General features: G+C 39.1%; 1 protein-coding gene across 1 annotated transcript in view; it reads right to left on the reverse strand.

The window, feature by feature from the left end:
* The window catches only part of LOC116321224 (chloride channel protein 2-like), a 61,112-nt gene extending 39,624 nt beyond the window's left edge, over window positions 1–21,488 (reverse strand). The window contains exons 1-9 of the mRNA XM_039598162.1: window positions 21,295–21,488; window positions 14,723–14,852; window positions 10,833–10,964; window positions 8,973–9,101; window positions 7,627–7,760; window positions 6,548–6,622; window positions 4,870–4,948; window positions 4,268–4,393; window positions 3,328–3,412 (exon numbers count right to left, since the gene is read on the reverse strand). Coding sequence (XP_039454096.1) covers window positions 3,328–3,412; window positions 4,268–4,393; window positions 4,870–4,948; window positions 6,548–6,622; window positions 7,627–7,760; window positions 8,973–9,101; window positions 10,833–10,964; window positions 14,723–14,852; window positions 21,295–21,345 — 941 coding nt within the window. The 5' untranslated portion in view covers window positions 21,346–21,488. The remainder of the gene's footprint in view (window positions 1–3,327; window positions 3,413–4,267; window positions 4,394–4,869; window positions 4,949–6,547; window positions 6,623–7,626; window positions 7,761–8,972; window positions 9,102–10,832; window positions 10,965–14,722; window positions 14,853–21,294) is intronic.
* Between the last annotated feature and the right edge of the window lie 3,864 nt (window positions 21,489–25,352).

Below are 25,352 nucleotides of genomic sequence, written 5' to 3' on the forward strand. Positions count from 1 at the left end.
ACCCATGAGTCACACCTCACAACAGTTTACCCATACAGTGACACCCAAAAACCAACCACCCAAAAAAGAAAAAACTGTCTCGTACATGAGCTAATGTGTTTCATGAAATATTAACATATATACATTTGATATCTTTCAATGTTAAATTGTGAATACAATATTGATTTGAGATTTGCTAATAATTGTATTTCATTTTCATGTGTATTATACACAATTCACAATTTGAAAAGTGTCTATTAGAAAATGTAAGTTTTTAAAATTCAGTTTATATATTTTTGGAAAAACTAATACATTGTGTGCTTTTGTTTTTGTTTTTTTTCTTCATATGGGCTCAAATTCTGGTCATAAATATTTTGTACCTATAAATCAGACTGCGCAGTTGTGAACTGAATTGTAAACCAAAATATCTAAAAGTTTTATCTTTGTGCATCCTGCGCTCAAGTTCCCTCACTTGACTGTGTTTGGCTGTCAGAGGGGCGCCTTACTGAGCTTCAGGTCCTGGAAGGGTAATACATTTTGAAGATGGAGGACAGCAACAGTGCTTCCGGGGCACAGGTAAGCATTACTTTATGGTTTTGGAATCAACTGATATTTTTGTAAACCAGTTAAAAATGTTATAAATAAATATTAAACACATTGAAATCCATGTTAAAATGTAAAACAATAATGGTTAAAGTATTTAGAAAGAATTTGTAATCATTGCCAAAGGAGTACAATGTGTTTAATACATTTAAAAGTGCATTTGCTTTATGTATGATTCATTTTTAATTTAGTAAGGTTGTTATCCTGTTTTATTGTGAAGAGCTGTGTAACAGGAAGCGAGAATGTTTGTGATGGAAGGAGGACAGAGAGAAGTTGTGACAGAAAGTACAAGAAGTTTGCAAGTGTATATATAACCTTGACTATCTGATTGACAGTCTTTGTCGATGTGCACATTTGTAAACTGGCTGTAAGAAGCTGGGGATGTTTCTGCTCCTAATCCACTGTGCAGCTGCACACTTTCTTTCTTTCTTTTTTTCCCCTGTCCTGTTTGTTTCTTTAGCCGTCAGAATTTTTGTGTGAAGGCCAAGAAAGATACCCAACGGATTTACTTTACCAAGTGGATCATCACAGCCTTGCTGTATTAGTCTTTTTCGTCAGTTGTTATTATTATTTTATTTTATTTTATTTTATTAAGTTATTACAGACGGGACAGACATCACTGGGGGATAGGACAGGGAGAGATAAAGAGAGGGAAGGAAAGAAAAACAGGGGAAGAGGGACAGTGAGAGAGGACACTAAAAACAATCACCTGGATCACCGGCTGAGAGAAGAAAAATGAAAAAAGAGAAAACAAGCAAAAAGAGAGCAACATATTAAACACAACACCACTGCAACCCACTTAGCACTTAACCTAGCTAAGCGTAAATAACATTAAATACTGAATTTTCAATGTTATTGTGCAGCAGTCAAGACGGACAGCACACAATGTGCTTTGAGATAGCAGCCAAGAAAGGTGTAGTTTGTGCCTGTGAACAACTGTGTGCACACCTGTGTGGATCAGCGCGCTTGTATTCAAAAGGTTTCCCCATGTAACGATCTGCTAGTGGGTGTGGGGAGCCATAGCCCCGTCCCTCAGGGCATGAAGCAGGCATGGAGGAGATCCAGGCCCCAGACATCCAGAGGCCCCAGAGTGTGAGAGCCCAAGGAGGAACTGAGGAGGGACATCTGTGCCAACCTCCTGGGAAGAGCTGAGGAGAGCCCCAGACGAGGGGTCACTCAGCAGCCACGGAGTAGAGGCCAGCTGTGCTAGAGTGGACTGAGCCCCCCACCCCCGGATGGAGCCTGACCGAGCCACGGGTGCCAGGCTCCGCCAGGCAACCACCGGGAGTGTGCCCCCATAACTTGGAGAGCCTGAGATGTTGCCAGAAGGGCGGAGTCTAAGACCCGACCTGACATATAGACACAGACGAACAGGCACACAGACACAAACGTGCATTCCGACCCTCATGCACACATGTACAAATACTCAGCACTCACCCAACGTAAAGACAGACAAATGGACACTGTACACACAATCACACTCCCCAAACATACTCTATACCAGGTACCCTCACCCCCACAAGGGGAATCCGCACCTAGACCCAGGAGATGTTACCCTTTTGTCATGGTCCGGAGTTTCTGGTGTGAGAGAGGAGTAAATGACGCCAAGAAAGACTGAAGAGGAGTGAGAGTGATCCCCTGCTTTTCCCCGTGGATTCCCTGGAGCCCTAATTCCTGCACGCTTGTATATAGCACTGAGTCACTGTCACACGCTTCACCTGGTGTTTGTGAATAAAACCCTCTGTTCTTCCTTTGAGCAAGGAGTCCTGCGTTTGAGTCCCCCCAGTGACCGTTACTTCTTTTCCCTTTGATGGAGACATGGGACATGGCAAGTAGCCCCTCCCTGGCCTCCCTGGGGCCAGCGCCCCCGCTGGGCACCCCTGCTCTCTGGAATCCACAAAGTCTAGGGGGCCCACACTTTCTTTTAGCTGAACAGCCTGCCCCATCTTGGAAATGTATGCTGATCACTCTGCATTCAACACATAACTGTTTCCCTACAGAAAACATGCCTCTGAAAACATGACTACAGAGCCTATACATGTAGAAATATTAAAAATCGTCTAAAATTAGTCTTAGTTTTGAGTTGAAAAGATGTCCACAGGAACCACATTTGGACTATAAATAGCCCGTATACTGAGGTCTTACTGATGTCACACTAAAAGTATAATCGATGTGAAAAAAGGTCAAAGCCTGGCATTACAAAACAAACCCTTCAGTGGACCAAAAATGGACGTCCAAATTTACTTAGAAAAGATGTCACTTCAACATCAATTTACGCTCTCCCCTCACCCCCAAAGACTCAGCAGGAAATGGCTGTCCCTCTCTGAGACTTGTTCTTCAGGAGGTTTCTTCCTGTTAAAAGGACGTTTTTTCTTCCCACCCTTGCCAAGCACTTGTCATCTGATTGCTGGAGTTTTCTCTCTGTTAATGTAGGGTCTCTACCTCATAATATAAAGCACTTTGAGGTGACTGTTGTTGTGAATACATAAATAAAACTGAATCAAACTCACTTAAGCAGTGCTCCTTAATAATATTAGAATATATGCGGCAATCATAATATGTTGGAATATCTGTCAGAACAAATGGCTTTTAAATGATTGCTAAAAAACTCAGTCAGCAAAAAGTATTTCGTATGCACATCTTTTTCCTGATGCTTAACTGATGAGTTGGAACTAGTGGGTATTTTTCAATTTTACTATTTTTAAAGCAAATTTTAGCATTTCAGACTTAGAGATGGAAACTTACCCAAGAAAAGCGAAGGCAGGAATCTCCTTGAGATCAAAGGGAAAGTCTACCTGGAAATGGGTTCTAAAAAGGGCTGTGACGGTCTCTGGTGCGAGAGAAAGCAAAAGGAAGAGGACAACTTAGTGTATCACTAGATAGTCATCAAAACCTCGAGGTGCAAGTATCCAAACTTTAGCAATAAAATTAAGTATTACAGATGTTGAATAACTGATGGAAAATGGGGAGTAAAGCTAGTTTCAGCTCCTCCCTTATTCAGTAGGGCTGAGCATAGTGAGCAGCTCTCCATGCTTGATTTAGAAGATTTTTACAATGGATGTCCTTTCAGATGCAACAGGAATGTGGTGTATGTCTTGTCCCAAAAACAAATTAGGTAATCTATGATTTGTTAGGTGAATGCATAAAAAATGATCCTGCTGAAGTTTATTGAGAAAGTACTGAGCAAACCTCAAAACCTAGCCATGTTTTTTCATACTACACAAATAATGGGGGAAGAACTCTAGAAACTGAAACTTGCACTTCCGCTGTGATTCATTTTGCTGCGTTTACTTTAACTTTCTCTCTTAAATATACTATCAATATACAAATCACAGCTACATGTATTAGTAACGTGGAGACACATCTTCATTTGGTTATGCGTTCTGTGTTCAGGGGTCTGGTGATTTAAATGCTTGACTACTTTTTAAATTGACATTTTTTAAAGAGACTACATCTGTCAAATTAGGAATTCATAAGTCACACCAAAGTTAGTAACTCCCAAAAAGCTTTGAGTCCACATTTTCCTGAATTCATAACTGCAAACAGCCTGCAATTTAATTCAACATAAATTAGCACTCTTGTATCTATGAAAGCAGTAAGGTTTCATTTAATGATCAATGCTTTTTTTAAAAGTATTAAAAGGTGTGACACTGTGAATTCCTTAAAACACTTGGTAAAAACATACCTTCATCTTTGTACCACACAGCCAATACCCTGAAAAAGAAGGCAGCGATAGTAACAGAAAAAAACCCTCTCCAATAGCTCCTCACAGCAAAGAATGTGAATGTTACTTCAATACTGAAGAGCACACCTGAAACACACAAACAACACAAGGCATGAGCATTGGAACTGACTTTTAAAATATTCAGAAAGTTAAACTGACTTTTCAAAATCCCATCTTGCACTTGTGTAATGCTGAAGAACAATTTTTTCTTTTGTCTGTTGAATTTGCTAGCCAGCATCTTCACTCAGATCTCAGTGTCATTTACTTCCAGCTCATCTTGGGTACATTAATTCATGGCGAGCTGTATATATACATGACTTAACAAGAGAGGCTCAAAAAAATCTTGAAGCTGAAGAAATGGGCACTGATACATAGGCATGAAAAAAGAAACCCTCAATTACAAGATAGCTTGTGAAACATTACTGAAACTGCTCCACAGATTTCAGCAATATAAACCTTATCATATTACATGTTATATTACACTGCTCAACTTAAAGCCTTAACAGTGTTTACAGATGTAGCTTACTACGGAGTGTTACCACGTCACATTTGATGAACCTCACCTCCTACGGGCGCAGCAAGAACGCAGCCAACTCCCACAGCACAGGCTGCTGCTAGCATCTCTCTGTACCTGGACTCATTCTGAAATCACACAGAAGTGATTACGTCTCAGCTTCAGAATAAATAGATGTGGAATACAGAAATAAATAACCTACTCACCATTTAGGCAATATTGAATAGATTAGACTACATTAAATTAGCTACAATTACAATGTAACTGTAAGAAGGTGGAAGATCATTTTAAGTGTTTATTATGAATAGTGGTAATTCTCTGCTCAAAGATATACTGTATGAAATTGTATCTTCCTTTGCTTTGAAGGTAAAAAGGTTCGAAAAATAAAATTGTAAAATATGATAATAATAAGAAAAATTCTTTATTTAAAAGGGACAATGGAGTTTAACATAGTCCAAGTATAAAACATGAAACTGATGTTCTGTACACAAGTTTATAGCTATAGTATGTTATACTTTCTTACCCCCACATAATCAAGCGTTTTTGGCACATCTGTTTGTCATGATCCTGGCTTTTCTCCCACCTGTTTTGACGTTACTCTTGTTTTCAGTCTGGATATACTTTTGCATAGGTTATGTTTTCATTTTGATCTTGTTAGTTATTAACTTTTTCTTGTCCTCCTATTTCCCTCAGGTCTAGTCTGTGTTTCTGTTTTCTCCTGTGTTTAGTCAGTTTTGTCATTGTGGTTTTACCAAATTTGTCAGAATCTCGTGGTGTGGTGTTCCAAAAAAGGCACTGGAGCTGATCAACACTTGTAGATTAATTTATTCTTCAAAGAGCATGCAAATTATAACTAAAATCTTCACCAAACCATAGATTGCTTCTGAATCAGTTTTCAGCTTATAAGCAGACAATGTTTTCTCACTCATCATCAGAAATTCATCACAACTTTGGAAGCCACACTGCTGCTTGTATTCTTTCATATTGTGCTCCGTAAGTGTAACAGTATGAAATAGATATGAAATGCTTCTGGATGTAGCCCCTGTGTACACTGACCGATGAATAAAGTCAAAGTTTATTTACATACCATGTTTTTAAACAACAAAAGGTTACACAAAGTATTCATTAAATAGAAACAGTCACTAAAGCCAGTGTAAGGAGGCCAGCATAGCTGCAATATGATCACACTGCTTCTTTCCCATGAAAAGGCGAGCTCTGCATTTTGATCGACTTGGAGGTGATGAGGTAAAGATTGATTAGAGCCAGCATGTAAAGAGTTAGAATCATCGAGATGAGAGCAAATGAAAGCCTGAATTACTGTCTCTAAGCCGTGTGGTCGGAGGCAGGCCTTCACCCTACTGAGGAGACTCAGTTGAAAGAAACTTGTCTTAACAACAGAGCTGATCTGTTTATTAAATTTTAAAGCACAGTCAAAAGTCACACCAAGGTTCCTTGTAACCAGTTGACAATAAGACACTAAAGGACCAATAGCACTGTCATACCCGTCAAACGGGTTGGGACGCCCAAATAAAATAATTTCTATCCATAAGTTTCTCTCCAACCATAATTGTACATCTCTGAGACAGTTCACTAGTGCCTGCATAGAAATATGACTGTTGGTTTTTATAGACAAAAATATGTGTAGGACATTTGCAAAGCATTAAAAAAATAAAATCAACAGTAGATGAATTCAATCACATGAAAAAAGAAAAAGATGTAAGACTCACCTCATAGATTCCTCGAAACACAGGCAACTTGCTGAGGAGAGCTCCACACAAACTGGCGATGTGTACAAAGGGAGCCTGACAGAAGGAAAAAATAAAGGCATAAAACAGGTTCTCTAGCTGCTGTTTGTTGGGAGACAGTCTGTCAACAGTGAGAAAGTCTGAGCATGTGCACATGAACATTGAACATTAAAGTAGAACTAACAGGATTGAAAGTAAGAGCAACAGAAATGTGATGCTAGGTTTAAAAGGCACTGCCAGGCCTGTGCTGAATATAAACTGAGGATTTTGCTGCAGTAGTGTGCAATCAGAAGGGCTTGAGGAGTGTTTGTATGCGCGAGTGTGTCACAAAACAGTATTTTCCTGCAAGGCTCTATTTAGCAACTGAATACTTTTTGCTGCAAAACACTAAGAAATTGTCACCTTTACCCCATTATAGACACAAATTAGCCTAGGAAAGATAAACACCTGCATTGAAAGGTAAAGGGATGTAAATATTCACAGGAAAACAGTCTTCCTCCACATTTTACACATGTTGCAGTTTTTATGCCAGTTGCAGAATATGAGAAGTGATCCCAGGTGAAAATCTAATTTAAATAAAAGAAATTTCACATAAATGGTTCCAACACTTTGCTTTGATTTACTCTGTGTGGGTTTCTAAGGACCAGCTATGGTCCGAGTGTAAGCCCGTCTTCTGAGTGATCTTTACTGTTTATTTGGATATCTTAAAAGCTGCCATTCCATATTAAAAGGGCTGTCTCTTAGTGGTGGTGTCTTAATGCTGTGACTCACTGAAACCGTGCAAGTCAACAACAGTAGAATGTGGATCAAAACTTCAATTTTGTTGAAAATCAAAACTAAATGGGATTTTGCCTCACAAAAACTCACTGATAAAGACATCTATCTCTCAGAATATTAGATCCTTCAAACTACCGAGTAATTATTCCCAGTTAGACGGTTTGGATGGTAACTGCAGACAGACACAGAAAATGGACGCCTACCCACACTAACATACAATAGTACATGTACATGAAGACATTTAAAGAGTGTGCAGCTGATTTGTGTGTATGCATCTATTTTACCTCTTTGCCAAGGGGCATACCGCTACCCAAGGCAAAAGCGAGACTGATGACTTTAGCCACGAAGGTCCTGAAGGTGAGGTATTCTTTCAGTAATACTCCTCGTAGAATGGTCTTCATTTCCGAAATCCCTGAACCTGTAGGGGACAACAACGGGCTCTTACAGCTGACTGAATGTCAAAACTTTCTGTTAGACCACAAAAGATTATTGTTTACATTACAATGAACAACAATGGACAAGAATTACAGATTTTATTTTAATGGAAAAAGTACTAGGTAATTATTGGATAATTTTAACAATTACATTAAGATGAAACTGACTTTGATCAAAATGTTAACAAATTGACTAGGTTATGGCAAAGGCTCCGGCCTCAGAGATCTTCTGGCAGAACTGAGACAGTGTTTGCAGAACTTCAGCGTCTAGCAAGCTCTACTGAAGAGGAGGAGCCATGAAGGGAAGTGGCAGGTAAATCAAATTCATCAGTTGAACAGACAACAGCAAACACACGTGATCTCTTGAAAATGAATCTCAATGAGAGTTTTACGTGAATAAAAAGTGTTTGTGTGCAGTTTGTCGCACAATGTGTTGCTAGCTAGTCTTTTAGCTAGATTTAGGTTACATCAAGTATAGCAGAGATGAATTTGAATTTAAGATGATGATGCTTAGAGTCACTGAATTCCAACTTTATACCAAACCATATGTCTTGTATAAAAATAGTGGAAGCAGTACAGTGTCAGTGTAGGGGAGGGACATCAGCCAAGATCCTGTTGAATTCAATTGTGTACATCCAGAAAAAGCAGCCGGTCAGCTGTACACTAATAAAATCTGAAGCTTACATTAGAAATTATTGTCAGTTGTGATTCCTTTTCATACGGCGAGACACTACATAGATCCTAGTGTTCCTCCACCTGTTGAATCCCACTTTAACCACTGAATTTTCTTATTTTATTGTGTAGGTGTGGAGGCAAAGTTACCCGCCACCATGTGGCCAACTGAAAATATATATATATTTTTTATTTCTTACATATCAAACTAACCACAGTCAATGGAAGCAGAATTTAGCTTTGAATAATATTTGTATTCTTATATAGTAGTATAGTTTCACCAGTATATTAATATAGCACAAGGTTCAGTTACCTTGAACAAAAATGGTTAGTAGAATTATCCTTCAAAGAGATACTTTTACTTTCTTTCTTTGAATACATTTGAGATCAAGTACTCTTTCACTTTTACTTGAGAAATGAACTTTTTTCAGTACTTGAGGAGTATTTTTTTTTTTTAAATATTGGTGTCTGTACTTCTACATAAGTAAAGAAAGTCTGTACTTTTGCCTCATCTGTTTACATACCAGCAGCCTGCGGGGAGACGATCTGGGTGAAGCCGGCAGAAAACATGATGAGAGCAACAGAATAGCCAACCCAGCCCAGGTACTGCAGGAACCCATTACTGTCCAGTCTACCATATATCCACTTCTGTCCTGTGGACACACAAACCAGGCCCAATGTGTAAAACCGTCCTCACAGATTTACAGTGCAGTTACAGACTATAGACCTATATAACAAAATTGGAACTGACAGGTCTAGGTTAGTTTCCCTTTCTGAAAGTATAAAACACGCAGCTGAAGAAATGTATTTGAATTTCTCAACCTGTGAGATTTGACATTTCTGATGAATTTCAAAAGTTCAGGTGTCTAATTTCCACTTTCTGGTTTGCACAGTTTTCTTACTTATTATTCCCTTATCCACCTCTCTCCTCCCTGGTTATTGTCCCCTTTGCTCTCATCTTCATTACTTACTTACTTCTTTACACCAAACTTTTTTCCCCCCCTTTTTACACTTTTAAATACCTCTTTCATTCCTGTCTACTGTACCTTCTAGTTTTTATCCCTTGGAGAACCTTTAACATACAAAAAAGAGTTACTGAGCTGATACTCTAATGATAAAGCTAATGTTAATGACCCTCTGAAGTGCCTTTTTGTGCGCCGTGGTGCAGCTGGAGAACCACACACAGATGCAGTAAGTCAGCACACTTTCAATGGAGCAGTGGTAGAAGACAATCAGCAGCTCCTTCTTCAGGTCCATTTTTCTGAGGATTCTCAGAAAATACATCGTTTTATGCTTCCGCACTGAGAAGCAAAATTTCCAGCTTAGTTTTTCTAAGTTAAGAGAACTAAAATAAACTGAGTTGATCTGCTTTTTTGAATAAATAGTACTGGTAACTTTCTTAAACTGAGTTCTAATAACAAAGTGAGAAAAATTGAGTTCAGTCTACTTAATAATTTTAATTAAACACAATATCATATTTTACAGACAAACTATAATCTGTATCTCTGTTTGTCAATTTTGTTGATTATGAATCTAATGTGGACAGGAAACAGCGGTTGTTTCTTTAGCCGTGCTAGTGGGCCTGCCCTGCAGCCTCGCTTTTGCCTCCTTTGTTTACATATTTATGTAGAACTGCATCTACACGGGGCCACACAATCCAGTGTCAGTGTAAGTCAGACATAGATTTTGTATGGTTGGGTAGTCTAGGTATAATAACATCTGCTCAACAATATTGGGGGGCTCAGACAAAGGAAGAGAAGCCGGTACAAGGACCCAGAACAATTTTGTACTAAAACAAATCAATTAAAATGGGCCCTGGATTTGTATTCTTCGCAAGATCCATATCACCTTGTTGTGATTGCATGTCTCAAGGTTTACCACTTTAAGCTGAAGGGCTAATGTTGTACGCACAGTTTCCTGCCAGGCATTTGTCAAATTCCACGTTTTTTTTTATGTCAACTTGGTATCTTTAAGATTGGTCTCCATCACTAAGAAGTAAATCTAAAATCTTTCCAATATGTGCCACATCTAATGGTTTGATCCAGTGTCTAATTCCATTGTATATTTTGCTTAATTTATTTTGTGATTTCACCGTCTGATTTTAAAATTCTGAATAGATTTGTATACATTCGCATACATGTGTAGAACTAGAATGTGAAAGACTTCAAATGCATTCAGCCCTTTTCCATTCCTCTTACCTCACCCTTCACCACCACCTCCATCCTATCAGCTCAGCTTTTCCTCTCGCCATCAGTTTCCTGTAGTTGTTAGATATTACTTACCTCCTTCCTTCCCAAAATGTGTTATTATGTTAGTGTGTAGTGATGCTGTATTCTTAAAAACAAACAAACAAACAAACAAAACCAACCAAGTCTCTCCCTCACCTTTTTGGAGCATGATGATGCCCAGTTCCATTGCCCAGCTAGTTAGGCCCATGAAGAGCCCCAACAGGAAGAAGAAGATCCAGTCCTCCCCGATCAATGAGATCAGGAACTTCAGCCAGCGAAATGGGCCGACTAATGGGATATCAAGAACACACCATAATACATTAGGACTACAGCACCCAGAGATTAGTACAGATCACTTTATTCTACATTTTCCAATAACAGCTGTGTTTCATCCCAATAGCTCTTGAAATATTGAACAGCAATAAACACGTTGTCAGCCCAAAAGACCACTGCTTCATCCTCTATAACATTTTACAAGTTAGTAAACCAGAGATGAAAAAGTTTGTAATTTATCCCACATTTTTCTTATCTTTGACTCAAATATAAACAGATCCATGCCCAATAACAAAGAAGTAGATTAGATAAAACTTTAATAATCCCTCAGGTGCGTTTCTCTGGGAAATTCAGTAATTATAAATTTGTTTTGGGGTAATTTTTGTAAAAATAAAGAAGACATTTTCAGAAGTTTCTATTCCTGATGAAAACCATTTCTCTTTCTTTCTTTCTTTCTTTCTTCCCAGCCTTCTCTTACTTGCAGGAAAAAGACGATTGAGTGCAGTCAGGTGGAGCCTCACACTTTGCTTTCATCTCCCTGCTTCCTTTGTACACTTGAGCTTGTAGAACAAATGCCGATGTTTTAATACGCCAAATAATCATGTTGTGGCTGACTTTTATGGCATTCAGCATTTTCATTTAAGCATATCCAAGAATTCCCTGTCAAACATTTATTTCAAAACCTAACTTATTAGGTCCTTCATTTGCTTTTCGAAAACTGCCCTGCATCAGCTGCCGGTAATCAGAATCACAGTTATTCCCAACACTGCAAACATATTGTTCTTTCATCAAATCAAGAACTGAAGGTAATAATAAGTGTGTGTGTGTATGCTGGCTGAGAGCATTTAAATGGAGGAGCAGTCCATTAACTGTACAAGTTACTTATTTGTTAAATGTAGTCCACACTGAAGTAAAGGGCATCTTGTATCACAATCCAATTGCCCACTCTCTGGTACGTTGCCTTGATGATATTTGAAACTTTTAAAATAACTAAAATGGGGACACTGTGACAAAGTCAAAGATGCAGGAGACGTTAGAGGGGAAAGCTGCAGTTAAATATGTTCAGGTAAAGGGTCATTGTGAACCACACTGAACACTCTGTTATCACTTTGATGTGTTTATGCCTCCGTGTGCTCTCTAAAACCTTTCCCCACACACTGATTCTATATTATTTATCTACTACATTACATGTTGCTTTTCAAAATTACAGAGAAATGTAGCTCTGGTCACCTTTTTGGGCACAGCTGCATATTCTGAGTGTGCATAAATGTCTGTGTGAGTGCTGGGAGACCGCAGGAGTTTGTGATATCAGCAGCGAGAGAAAGAGACAGGAGAATTGAAGACCAACTGGTTTCATAGACTGACACATGGCTACAAAGATGGAGACAATGGAAGTGAAGTGAAGGGAACACAAGTGATGAGGAGGTGTTGGGTGGGTTTCCACTGCCATATACAGGAGGGAGGATTTTGCAATAAGTGTGGGGGAGTGGAGAAAGGTGGATTAAGATGTTTGTATACAACATTATGATCTAGTGAGAGTTGGGTGCAAGTGGAAGACAATAGTGAAGCTGTAAGCATTAGAAACAGAGAAAGTAGATGACTTTGAATACCTGGGTTCAACCATCCAAAGCAATGAACAATGAAAAAAGAGGTTAAGAAGACACTGCATGCAGGGTGGAGTGGGTGGAGATAAGTGAGAGAAAACAAGTAGAAAGAGTGAAAGGCAAAGCTTACAAGATGGTAGTGAGAACTGCTCTGAAGTAGGGTTCAGAGATGAAGCACTAACAAAAAGACCGGAGTCCAAGCTGAAGATGCTTAGGTTCTTTTTGGGAGTGAGCAGGATGGACAGGATTAGAATTAACTACAACAGAGAGACTGCTCAGGTTGAGCAGTTTGGAGACAAGGTTAGAGAATCTGGGCTGAGATCTATGCTTAGAGGGATAGAGGATATACTGGACAAACATGGAGTTGCCATGCAGTAGGATGGGAGCAAGACCACAGAGGAGGTTCATAGATGCTCTGAAGAAGGACACGGATAGGGTTGGTGTGAATAGGGGCAGCACGGTGGCGTGGTTCTTAGCACTGTTGTCTCACAGCAAGAATTCCCTGGTCAGGGCCTTTGTATGGATTTTGCATGTTCTCCCTGTGTTTGCGTGGGTTCCCTTCGAGTACTCCGGCTTCTTCCCACAGTAATTGGTAATAAATGGTAATTCCTGATTGACCCTAGGTGTGAATGGTTAGTCGGCCTATGTTTGGCCTGCGACAGACTCCAGGGTATACCCTGCCTCTCATCCTATGACAGCTGGGATAGGCTCCAGCCCCCCTGCGACCTTGACAAGGATAAGTGGAAGAGAATGGATGGATGGACAAGTTGAATATTGCACATGAAGATTGCCTGTAAGTCAGAATTTTATCTTTTAAGAAATGATCACTGACAGAAATTTATCCTGAGTTCAAACTCATCAGTAGGTGACTCAAATGAATTGGGCGTGAAATCCAACTCAATCCATACATACTGGATTTAGACAAACATCTGTATCAGTAAAGCTTCACCATGATTAGAACTGTCAAAGCTGTCGATTCTCAGACTAAAACTGACAGTCTATGTGTGCCTTGGAGATTCCGCTTGAACATCAGAGACTTTCCCACTTGTGTTTGTTTTATCCTTTAATGCATCCCATTTAGTCCTACATAATGTCATTACTGTAGCTACCTGACAACACCAACAGTAAGGTAAGAAAGGCAGTGGATCATTTGTATGAAACGCTGCAAGGAATGCTTTTGCCATGATTGCCTGACACTGCAGATATTGTTTAGCTTCTTTATCTAACTGCTCAGCAAGATCAATGCTTCCCAAGCAACACCTAAGGCACAGGGTTTAGTTTAGAGACATCAAAGTGATCGTAGTATTACATTTTTAACGGAAAGCTAATGTTCAATCAATTACTCTCAAGGCTTACTACTGAGCTATCCCTGCCCCCATTACTATTATTATTATTAACGGAAAGCTAATGTTCAAACAATTTCTCTCAAGGCTTGGATTCTGAGCAATTCATGGAGTGTGTACTCTTTGTATTTTTTCTCTGAACTGGACTCACAACGAAAAGAAATGATTGCCCTGAGCTGTGCCATTGCCAAAGACTGCTTATTAATCTTTTATGTTTTTCTACCACTTAAAATCCCATATGACCATGTAATGCATATTTGATAACAATGGAAATGTTCCATACTAGAGATGTCAGTGGGGGTTTTTTTTGTTTCAGTCTGAGAGCCATCCAGTCAGTGTGCAAATGGCCAAACTACAGTAAAAAATGACCATGTTCAGTGATGTTTTCAGTACTACAGGAGGCTCAGTTCAAAGGTCAAAAAAGTAAACAGCATTAAAACCTGAACAGTTAAGTCTTGAGCCTCATTCAGTGGTAATGCCAATATTCAAATGGCGAGCTACACAGTGTGGATTTCTACCATATACAAATTGCTATGGTGACTCTGCTCTCTACCGCTACAGGAATTTAGACTGTGTGAACACTTTTGTGAAAGATAAAAAGGTCCAAATTTTGATAGGGTTTAGAAAATCTGTATCACTGCACTTTTTTTCTTTAAACTAATTTTGTTCATTGTGGTGTGAATAGGCATTTGTCCATCACATGGTTAGAAATGGTAAGAAGGTTTTCTATAAAATAACAAAACAAGCACTAATTTCAGAAACAGGAATAATAACACTTGCTGCTTGTCCTTCATATTCCATGCTGGCTGTGTGGTTTGACTCTTACACTTGGCACAGCATCCATCGTCGTGTTCCAGTGTCCGGCTTGGCTGACTGACCTTCTTCTCACTTTCCTTCAGCCGAGTGGCCTCCTCTTTGGCATACACCCCGAGCTCCTGGGTGTAGCGCCCATACATCTGCAAACAAACACCGGCATCATTTAGCTTTCAAAGAACAAACACATTAAATATGTCCCAAAATGGGCTGTGTGATGTAAATCAGAATTGTATCTTTGTTCTGATTTCTTGTCTGAATTCATTTCCATCTGCAAAAATCCATATTTGGCCCCCCGTGCGTAGGGGCAGTGGTGGTTTTTGATATGGGCGACATAAGCCGTTGCCCGGGGCGGCATCGTGGTGGGGACGGCATCAGCAAAAAAAAGTTGCTCGCACCCATGTTGCCCTGACATCATGCCTAGGCACCGAACAGTTTTCTATTGCAAAGAGTAAAGGCACCCTCTGTTTGTGAGGTGTCCCTGCTGCTTGCCACACAGGAAGGAGAGAGCGGGTCAGCGGGGCATTCTTTGGCTGGCTGGAGCGGCATCTAATAACCAGCTCGCAAAACAAAACTAAACAAAAATAAACCAACAAACTACGGCTGTCAACGTTAATGCCGTCATCATGATTAACGCTATTAAAATTTTTAACACAATTAAACCATTTGGAGCGCAGAATGACTCAAAATCTCTGAAATGTCTCTGTCAATGCATTTCAGACAGTTTGTCCAAAGTTTGTCCCTTCTGCGCTCCAGATAGGTTGATTGCGTTAAAAATTGTAATCACATTAATTGTGATGATGGCGTTAACACGTTAACGTTGACAGCCCTACAACAAACACAAAAACTGAAGACATGATACAGACTTATAATTTGCACTAATGTGTTTTCTAAATTCTATCACACACATATAGGTGAAAAGTGAGCACGAGGGCCCTCGCTGCGCCTGCTGCTGCTGCTGTGCTGAAGTCTCACACACAACCTGTCGACAGGGGAGGGGGCGGGCTGCTTCCAAATAGACCACATTTCATTCATAATGCTGTAAATTATGTGTATTAATTATTTTTCCTGGGTTGTGTGAAATCCCAGAAAAAAAGAGACCCTATACAAGGTGTAGGCCTATTAGTCTATTAGTTTATGTTGTGGGGTTGGGTGTTGATGCTAGAGTGCAAAATTATTGATGAAAGATGGACAAGAAAAGGTCAAAGCCATCAGGTCCTCAGTTTAGAAAAAAAGAGAAAAGAAGAGGAGAAACGGGCAAAATATACAGGTAAACCGATGAGTCTTTGAGAGGGAGTGTTCTGAGTGTGCTGAGTTAGATCATTATTTGTGTAATATTCCCCCACATGCTTTCTCTGCTAAAAATAATCCAACCTCTAAGAACCCCAAAGAACCATAAATTTCATAACGATGCAGCAGGCTCATAATAAATATTTTCCTATAAAATATTTTGTGGTAGTTGAATTACAGAGCATGTTTTTCCTTGAATTTGTTACAGTCTGGCTCCTAGAAAGCAGAAAAACAAAAACATGAAGGATCGATCATGACCTTTGCACAGTACTTTATATTGCTGATCACTCATTGTCCTGAAAATACAGATCTGACTTATGTTCAAATTTGTCTATAATACCACGGTTGCCTGAAATTTATAATGACAATTCAGGTAATTTAGTCAAACACATCTAATTCACATAATGCTTTCCTTACCCACCTACCTTAACCCTAACCATCAACAATGAATGCCTAACCCTAGCCCTAACCTAACTGTAACACTGACACTAAAACCACATAGTCCCCACAGATATGTAAACATGGTACACACACACACACACACACACACACACACACACACACACACACACACACACATATTCATCCATGAGTGTGTTTGAACCACAAACACACTCAGGACATTTAGTTCAAAGAAACAATGGCTTTGAGTCACATTTGTTTGTTGACTCAGGTCACATTGTGTGTATTGTTACATTTGTGTCAGGAAAAAAGTTGACTCCTGCTTTTTCTCCTCACTACAAGCTGAGAAATCTCGTGCAAGTCCTGTTTATATCAAGGTTAGTCGCTATTGCCACATAAGTTTTGTTACTAAGTTCAGTAAAATTCCAGGAGGCTCAGTCATGTATGAAAAATGAGTGCCAATTGCGACTTGATTCAATGGATTTGGAATTGTGTAGACATGACCGATTTAGAGTATAAACCATTTCTTAATGTCCTGTCTTATACCTGGAAATGTCTGTGTAAGGCATCTTGTTTCATACCAATGACTCGATGCAGTTTTTGCTGTGGGTCTGAAATTCTACACTTAGAAGGTGAGGCTCCAGTTAGCTAACTATGCTGTAACTGTTATCAAATGATGTGATAAGGAAATCAGTAATAGTTAAGTATCATTCACCTAGTTAAGATTTTTTGAAATTTTTTGCAGTGTAAATTTGTAACAATATGCATGTAACTTTAACAAACTTGCATTAGTTTTAATTCCTGCAATAAGTGCTAGTATCAGCAATGTCTGAACAGTTAAAAAAGCTTATGTGGGATGGGGAATACAATTGACTTGTAGAATCCGGTCTGCAAATAAGGAAATGTGTAAGCAGTTACATTACCAGCAGATAGCCTGATTAATCAGTTATGCATCTTTATACAGATGAGTTTGATTTAAACAGTGATTGTTATAGTAATGTACAGAAGCCTAAATGTTCCCAGTGCAAGGAAGCTTGCAGACAGCCTAACAGCAAATGCATTACTGTCCACATTCACTGAAAGATGGGAACTGTAGATTTTGTTCTGAGCTGATATTAATTCTGCAATGTGATCTCTGCATAACTGACAGCTGACTGATTATAAAGTGGTGCTTTTAATTACAAAGAAAAGGTGAACTACTAACTGGGAATTGGATAATTGGAAACCCATCTGCAGAAGAAGCCTATAACAGGTATCGACTTGCAAATGGGGACTTAAGTGTTTCGCAGAGTGATAAAAGAGCAGGAGAGGTGAAGAAGAGGCAAACATTTAAAAGACAAGACAGAGTTGACACAATTTGAAAGGGATTTGGCTTCTAGCTAAGACTCTTTTCTTTTCTTTTTTTTACTATTATGTGGTTACATATTTACATTGTTCATTTGAAGTTCCTAATTTTTCTATAAACATACTGCAGCAGTAATAAACACTCCAAAAGTAGCACATTGATTCCTAAGTGGCTTTTGAAGAAAGAAATAATTTAGGAAAATAAATTTATGTTAACATTGTATTTATTTATAGGTGAGCAGCAAAGCACATGATGTACTGAATATAAAACGCGTATTATTAGCTAAACAGGTCCAGATGTGTGCCCGGCTTTGCTACACAGTAGCACTAATGGACTAACATCCAGTCCCTTTGAGTGCAGATAATATACAGTGGCTTGCAAAAGTATTCGGGCCCCCTTGAACTTTTCCACATTTTGTCACATTACAGCCACAAACATGAATCAATGTTATTGGAATTCCAGGTGAAAGACCAATACAAAGTGGTGTACACGTGAGAAGTGGAACGAAAATCATACATGATTCCAAACTTTTTTTTACAAATAAATAATTGCAAAGTGGGGTGTGCGTAATTATTCAGCCCCCTGAGTCAATACTTTGTAGAACCACCTTTTGCTGCAATTCCAGCTGCCAGTCTTTTAGGGTATGTCTCTACCAGCTTTGCACATCTACAGACTGAAATCCTTGCCCATTCTTCTTTGCAAAACAGCTCCAGCTCAGTCAGATTAGATGGACAGCGTTTGTGAACAGCAGTTTTCAGATCTTGCCACAGATTCTGGATTGGATTTAGATCTGGACTTTGACTGGGCCATTCTAACACATGGATATGTTTTGTTTTAAACCATTCCATTGTTGCCCTGGCGTTATGTTTAGGGTCGTTGTCCTGCTGGAAGGTGAACCTCCGCCCCAGTCTCAAGTCTTTTGCAGACTCCAAGAGGTTTTCTTCCAAGATTGCCCTGTATTTGGCTCCATCCATCTTCCCATCAACTCTGACCAGCTTCCCTGTCCCTGCTGAAGAGAAGCACCCCCAGAGCATGATGCTGCCACCACCATATTTGACAGTGGGGATGGTGTGTTCAGAGTGATGTGCAGTGTTAGTTTTCCGCCACACATAGCGTTTTGCATTTTGGCCAAAAAGTTCCATTTTGGTCTCATCTGACCAGAGCACCTTCTTCCACATGTTTGCTGTGTCCCCCACATGGCTTGTGGCAAACTGCAAACGGGACTTCTTATGGTTTTCTGTTAACAATGGCTTTCTTCTTGCCACTCTTCCATAAAGGCCAACTTTGTGCAGTGCACGACTAATAGTTGTGCTATGGACAGATTCCCCCACCTGAGCTGTAGATCTCTGCAGCTCGCCCAGAGTCACCATGGGCCTCTTGGCTGCATTTCTGATCAGCGCTCTCCTTGTTCGGCCTGTGAGTTTAGGTGGACGGCCTTGTCTTGGTAGGTTTACAGTTGTGCCATACTCCTTCCATTTCTGAATGATGGCTTGAACAGTGCTCCGTGGGATGTTCAAGGCTTGGGAAATCTTTTGTAGCCTAAGCCTGCTTTAAATTTCTCAATAACTTTATCCCTGACCTGTCTGGTGTGTTCTTTGGACTTCATGGTGTTGTTGCTCCCAATATTCTCTTAGACAACCTCTGAGACTGTCACAGAGCAGCTGTATTTGTAGTGACATTAGATTACACACAGGTGCACTCTATTTAGTCATTAGCACTCATCAGGCAATGTCTATGGGCAACTGACTGCACTCAGACCAAAGGGGGCTGAATTACGCACACCCCACTTTGCAGTTATTTATTTGTAAAAAATGTTTGGAATCATGTATGATTTTCGTTCCACTTCTCACGTGTACACCACTTTGTATTGGTCTTTCACGTGGAATTCCAATAAAATTGATTCATGTTTGTGGCTGTAATGTGACAAAATGTGGGAAAGTTCAAGGGGGGCGAATACTTTTGCAAGCCACTGTAAAGTGTATGACAATCTTCAAATTACAGTACATAACAGTGTGTGTGAACAGTGTTAGTGTCAGCAAAAACATTTTGCAAAGATTTAATTAGCTTTGGTGAAATTATGAGCAGGTATTGGTGTTGTAGCTGCAGTCTCAGCTATATAACTTGAAATCTCTTTAAAGAAAATATGTTCACAATGTTTTTTTCTTCTGTTTTTCAGCTCCCGAAAAGCAAGTCCACAGTAAAAACTCTGTGACATAACTGTGTCTGTGGCCCGGGCAGATATTTTTTGGGGCCCCTCTCTGCCACATTGTACAGGAGCAATCACGCCATCTTACATTCTCTCTCTCATTCTCTGTCTCACTCACATTCACACTGTAAGAGCAAAAATAAGATATAGCAGTTGTCATCATTCAAGCTTTTGATCAGCACCTCAGTCAGAGGTTGCGTGAAGGGACACCTTTATTTACTCTTATGCTCTTAAACTCACACAGTCTTCTTCAAATAGGCTACCACAAGCCTAAAACAGGTTGAGTCTTGCTAACAAAACAAACTGATTTATAGAATTCCTCATTCAACAGTCATTTCCAATTCACCAGCCTGTCGACATATCACATGCATGTATTAAAATATGAGTGCATATTTTCATCCTGAACGGTGCAGTGTTTTAGTCCTTTACAAAAACACAAAGATTGCTACTGCTTGCCAATCAGAACTTTGTAACGTTGGGCCTTGCAACACTGCTCAAATCCATACACCTGGTGGTATCCTCATCCTGCTCTCTTGTCTCTTTACATTTTTGAGAACCACTTTTTTGCTTTGGTTTGCTAAACATCTTTTTTAATGTCACCGCACCAACAACGTTGGCTGTAAGACACTTGCTGGAAATGAAACTGCTGCATAGTTGATGTCAACAGGTTCATGCGTATTTTGCAAAAATGAGAGAAAGCAAGCTCAGGAAGTACAAGTACTGTATTTCCACGGCATACCCAGTTCTAGAAACATTACCTATTTCAACCAAATTATTTAGATGATCTATTAAAGTAAAAACAAATAAAGGGATATTTGCAGGGCTAAAACTAATTTCATAAGAAAAATATATGCTGCTTAAACAAAGTTGGGCTTTTCGTTCAGAAGATAGAACCTAGACCTAAAGATATTAATGTCCATTTTAAGGTAATGCTATGGATATATGCATACTCTCTAATGTAGAAGGACTCTTGTTTCTTCTGGCTCCTGGGCTATGCCATTTTGGATGTTATGCCTTTGATCCATTTCACTCTCACTAGTTAATCAAAGACCAGTTAATCTGAAACAATGGACAAAATGGCTCCACAGACTTTTTACTTGAAAGCCAGAGGTAGAACATCATTTAAAACTTATATTTTCTCAAACATACAATCACCCAGAGAAGTTGTCAGAATCACACAGACAAAAAGTACATGTATATACTTATTTTTCATAAACTTACATAAGTTATGCACCACAATTCACTCATTACATCTCTAGTCCAGCTTTGATCGTTTTACTCGTAAGTAGATGCACTGTGGGAAAAGTGAACAAAGTTCATATGGTGACAAGTGAAGACTTACAAGACTTTGTTCATACTGCAGCACCCGATGATCTGACCGGTCTCCTGCCATGGTTCTGCTCGAGATTTACAGGTTGCAAGTTAGAGAAAAACTCAACAATGCTATCGAATGAAACAATGCTGTGTTCTCAATAATTAAAGCATTAAGCTAACTTTACTTGTAAAGGAGATCACCAAGCAAACTTAAAGAGTGTGCGCTTGTTACAGTTTGATCCTTCTTTTTATAGCCTGAAGTTAGCCTCAAGATATAAAGACTGAGGCGGAGCTTTTTGGTTCGGTAGCTCAGGTGGGTGTGTCAGGCAAGCCATATGAATGCCTTACTTGTCATGGTTTTTTATTCACATTTCTTTTAAATTTATCTTTAATTCTTCGTTGTATTCACTTAAAAAGAATTTAATGTTATTTTGACATCTAGATTAATGTTTTTGTTCTACATACAATCACAAATTCATCCAAGGTCAAACAATATGAAAACATTTCAAATTTAACCCTTCTGAGCTCTTTAATGACTTTTTTCTTTTACAATTGTATGCTACGTATCTTCTTTGTCTTCTAGAATTATGCAACCAATATTTCTGTTATTCTAGCTTATGTAAGAAATGGGAACAATATATGGGGAACTACAAGATGTCTACCACCATCAATGTGGGTTTTTTTTTTGCTTGTTTTTTTTTTAATGTTTCTCAATCAAAAGTCACAAAAATTAATATGAAGTTGTATGAGTCTACATACTGTGGCTCAGTTGAAAAAGAAATAATCTCAACAAATATAGTCTGTACTCGAGTGCCACTGTCTCTACTTAGATTGTTTTATTGTGAGCAAATAATGAACAAATGACTGATAAATGATCAGCCTCAGGTCAATCAGGTCCCACACCTGCAGACCCACTAACAGCTGCTGCTCCATTCACACTGTTAACAAATACTACCCCCCTCACCCCACCCCTTCCCACCCAGCTCACCTATCTGACCCATGGTCTGAGTAACCATCATCACTGAGGTCACTCACACACGGACTCAGACCAAGTCCTTTTGCACTGCTTCCAAGGACTTTCTAACCTGTTCTTCTAATGTGTGCCTTTGTCTTGTTTTGTTTATATTCCTCCTGTCTGTATATATCTCTTTTGTTTATATTTATATATATATATCCTGTTTGATATTTATTCCTGCTATCTTACTATTTATATTTTATAGCTGCACAGTTGGTGTGGAGCACCCACAATAAGCAGCCATTCTATTCTATTCTATTCTATTCTATTCTATTCTATTCTATTCTATTCTATTCTAATCTAATCTTCCTCTTATATTATTTTGTTCATTCACTAAGTAAAAACAGTCAGTTGAAATGTAAACAGGTTAAAACATGTTTCTCTTGGTGGCTTTAGGACATTCTTAACCTCTATCCTAAAATGAATAAAAAGTAAATAAATACATAAAATAAAATACATAAACAGAAGATGAAATAGTGTGGTGACTCAAAAGTAGACAAAAAAATAAAACTAAAATAAACTAAAACAAAAATAAAATTACAGAAAAAATGGTTGAGGGGGGCAGTTGTGCTTCTTCCCTTATGGCAAACACAGTTCAGGTTTGAGGAGACAGATGATTGGAAATGTAAACAGTGGGAAAAATAAAGGATAAAGCAGCAAAAGTGAGAGCAAGTTAGATAAATGTGGATGTGCACATGTAATTAGAAAAAGCTGAAAAACATGAGCAAACTAAAATAGAGAGAAAAATCTATGTGAGGCTGCAAGATGATTACCCAAGCCGCCTCCAGGCCTAAGTCTACATCCTGCCCCATACTGTTGCAGAGAACAGCCATCAGCAACCCTCTTAATAACAGAGGAACAAACACCTGTCATGGTCAACGGGAGCCGACCATGACAGTGAATACGTTTTGAGTGAATACTGAGACACGAATGCAGACACAGTAGGAGATGGAACTGAGATTAAACAAAAGGCAAGCCGTTTATTTGGCTTGACAAAATGTGAACACAAAAACAAACCAAGAGCGAACTGTGAGAAAACTAAATAAGTATGAAAACTGCAACAAGAGACATGGACATGGAACTGAACAGGTACATGTGACTATGGAACTATGAAATAAACTGAACATGAACCTGATCCTGATTAGTAAGAACTCTGAGACATGATGTGGCTGGACATGAAACCAAACAGACGACCTGACAAAGACTGAAAGAAAACAGACTAAATACACACCGGTGGTGATCAGGGGAAATGGAAACACATGGGCAAACCAGCTGACTGGAATGACACCATAGGGAAAAGTAACACCAAACACGATGAACATAGAAACATGACTTTCAAATTAAAACAGGAACAATGGAACACAGGCATGACATGAGCTTGACAACACAGGACACGCAGACATGACACGTGACAGGTTAGAGGAGACTTAAACACGGTGGTGATGAAATAAAGAATCAGAATCAGAAATCAGAAAGGGTTTTTATTGCCAAATGTTGAGCAGGTTTACAACATTAGGAAATTGCTGCGGTGCTTAGTGCAAACATACTGTCATATAACGCTTAAATAGACATAAAAATAAAAAAGTGCTAAGTAGATAGATATATACATGAGTGCAGGTGGTGATCAGTGCCAAACATGGAATGATGCAGTAAACACAGCGTAGGGTCATGTGTTAGTGGTGGGAACAGTCATATGGTTATTGTTCATGAGTCCAACAGCAGAGGGGAAGAAACTGTTCTTATGGCGAGAGGTTTTGGTGCGAATGGACCGGAGGAAGGGATCTAATAAACAAAGAACTATAACTGAACAACGGAGCTTAAGATGACTAAAGGAACTTAAACATAAACAATGAATATCTAAATACAGGGAAACTCAAAACACTGGGTCACATGACCCAGGACTGTGACAACACCTATTTCCCCATTGCATCTTTTTCTTCCACAACAATCTCTACTCCTAGCAGTAAGTTGTCTGCAGTCAATATAGCCACCATCCTGCATTGTGTGCTAAGTAACAATACAGACCACTTTGCCAAGACAACTATTTCATTTCTACCAGGCGTAGAGACAGGCCTGGCCAAACCAAGGATAGGGCTGGAAGCTGCTACAACTGTGGCAGATGTGGACACTGGGCAGGGGATTGCACAGAAAGGACAAAGGGCAGGAGGGATGATGACCATCTGAAGTGTTGTAAGTGCAAAATGTACGTGACAACAAAAACAGTGTACATAGACCCACGCGATGTCCTGAACGATTAATTACCGAGTATTTCTCTGTAAATGTCCTTTTTCTCCATGCCTAATTAGGCATGTAGGCAGTGTAGGAAGGAGCACTACCGCAGGTCATTCTTACCAGCAGCTGTCAGACTCTATAACACAGTTTAACATGGTTATCTCACTCATCAGCTTGTTTGTTCACTGTACATTTCACCAGAATCATTCACCCCACCCCCCACACACACTTGTGTGCATATCTCTGTACAATTTTTATACATATTTCTGTACATTGTTATCTGCATATACAAATTTCAGTTGCTTATGTATAAAGGACCACTTTGTTTCTTCCTTCTATATTCCCCTTGCTACAAGAGCTGTGTAACACCCAAATTTCTCATTCGTGGGATAATAAAGGTTTATTCTATTCTATTTTATTCTATGAGTAATGGGCAAAGCAGGGCTTTGTGAAACAGGTAAACATTCAATGCTTTTGTGTAAAACTCTAATTCTGTTTTGGTCATCTTATTCACAATAAATCAATTTATATTCTTTGTGGTGGCGAATTATGTAACAGTTTTAACTGTTGAACATGAGGAAAGAAACCTAGAAAGCAGACCGCATCAGAGCTGAAAACTACACTATAAGTTTACAGCACAGTGTTGGCCTCCCTCTCTCTGCTGAGATGAGTCAGTGGAGCTCATTCTGTGTTTTATCCTCACTTTCTCTCATCTATATGACAGCAATTATTCAAATAAGATATTTGTGCATTGTTTATATAATGATTAAATAAAAATATAAATAATATACAATATTAATTTGATTACACTTGGAATTATGGTGATTAAGTTATTATTG

This window comes from Oreochromis aureus, linkage group 14, assembly GCF_013358895.1.
Source record: "Oreochromis aureus strain Israel breed Guangdong linkage group 14, ZZ_aureus, whole genome shotgun sequence".
In the NCBI taxonomy this organism is placed as follows: Eukaryota; Metazoa; Chordata; class Actinopteri; order Cichliformes; family Cichlidae; genus Oreochromis; species Oreochromis aureus.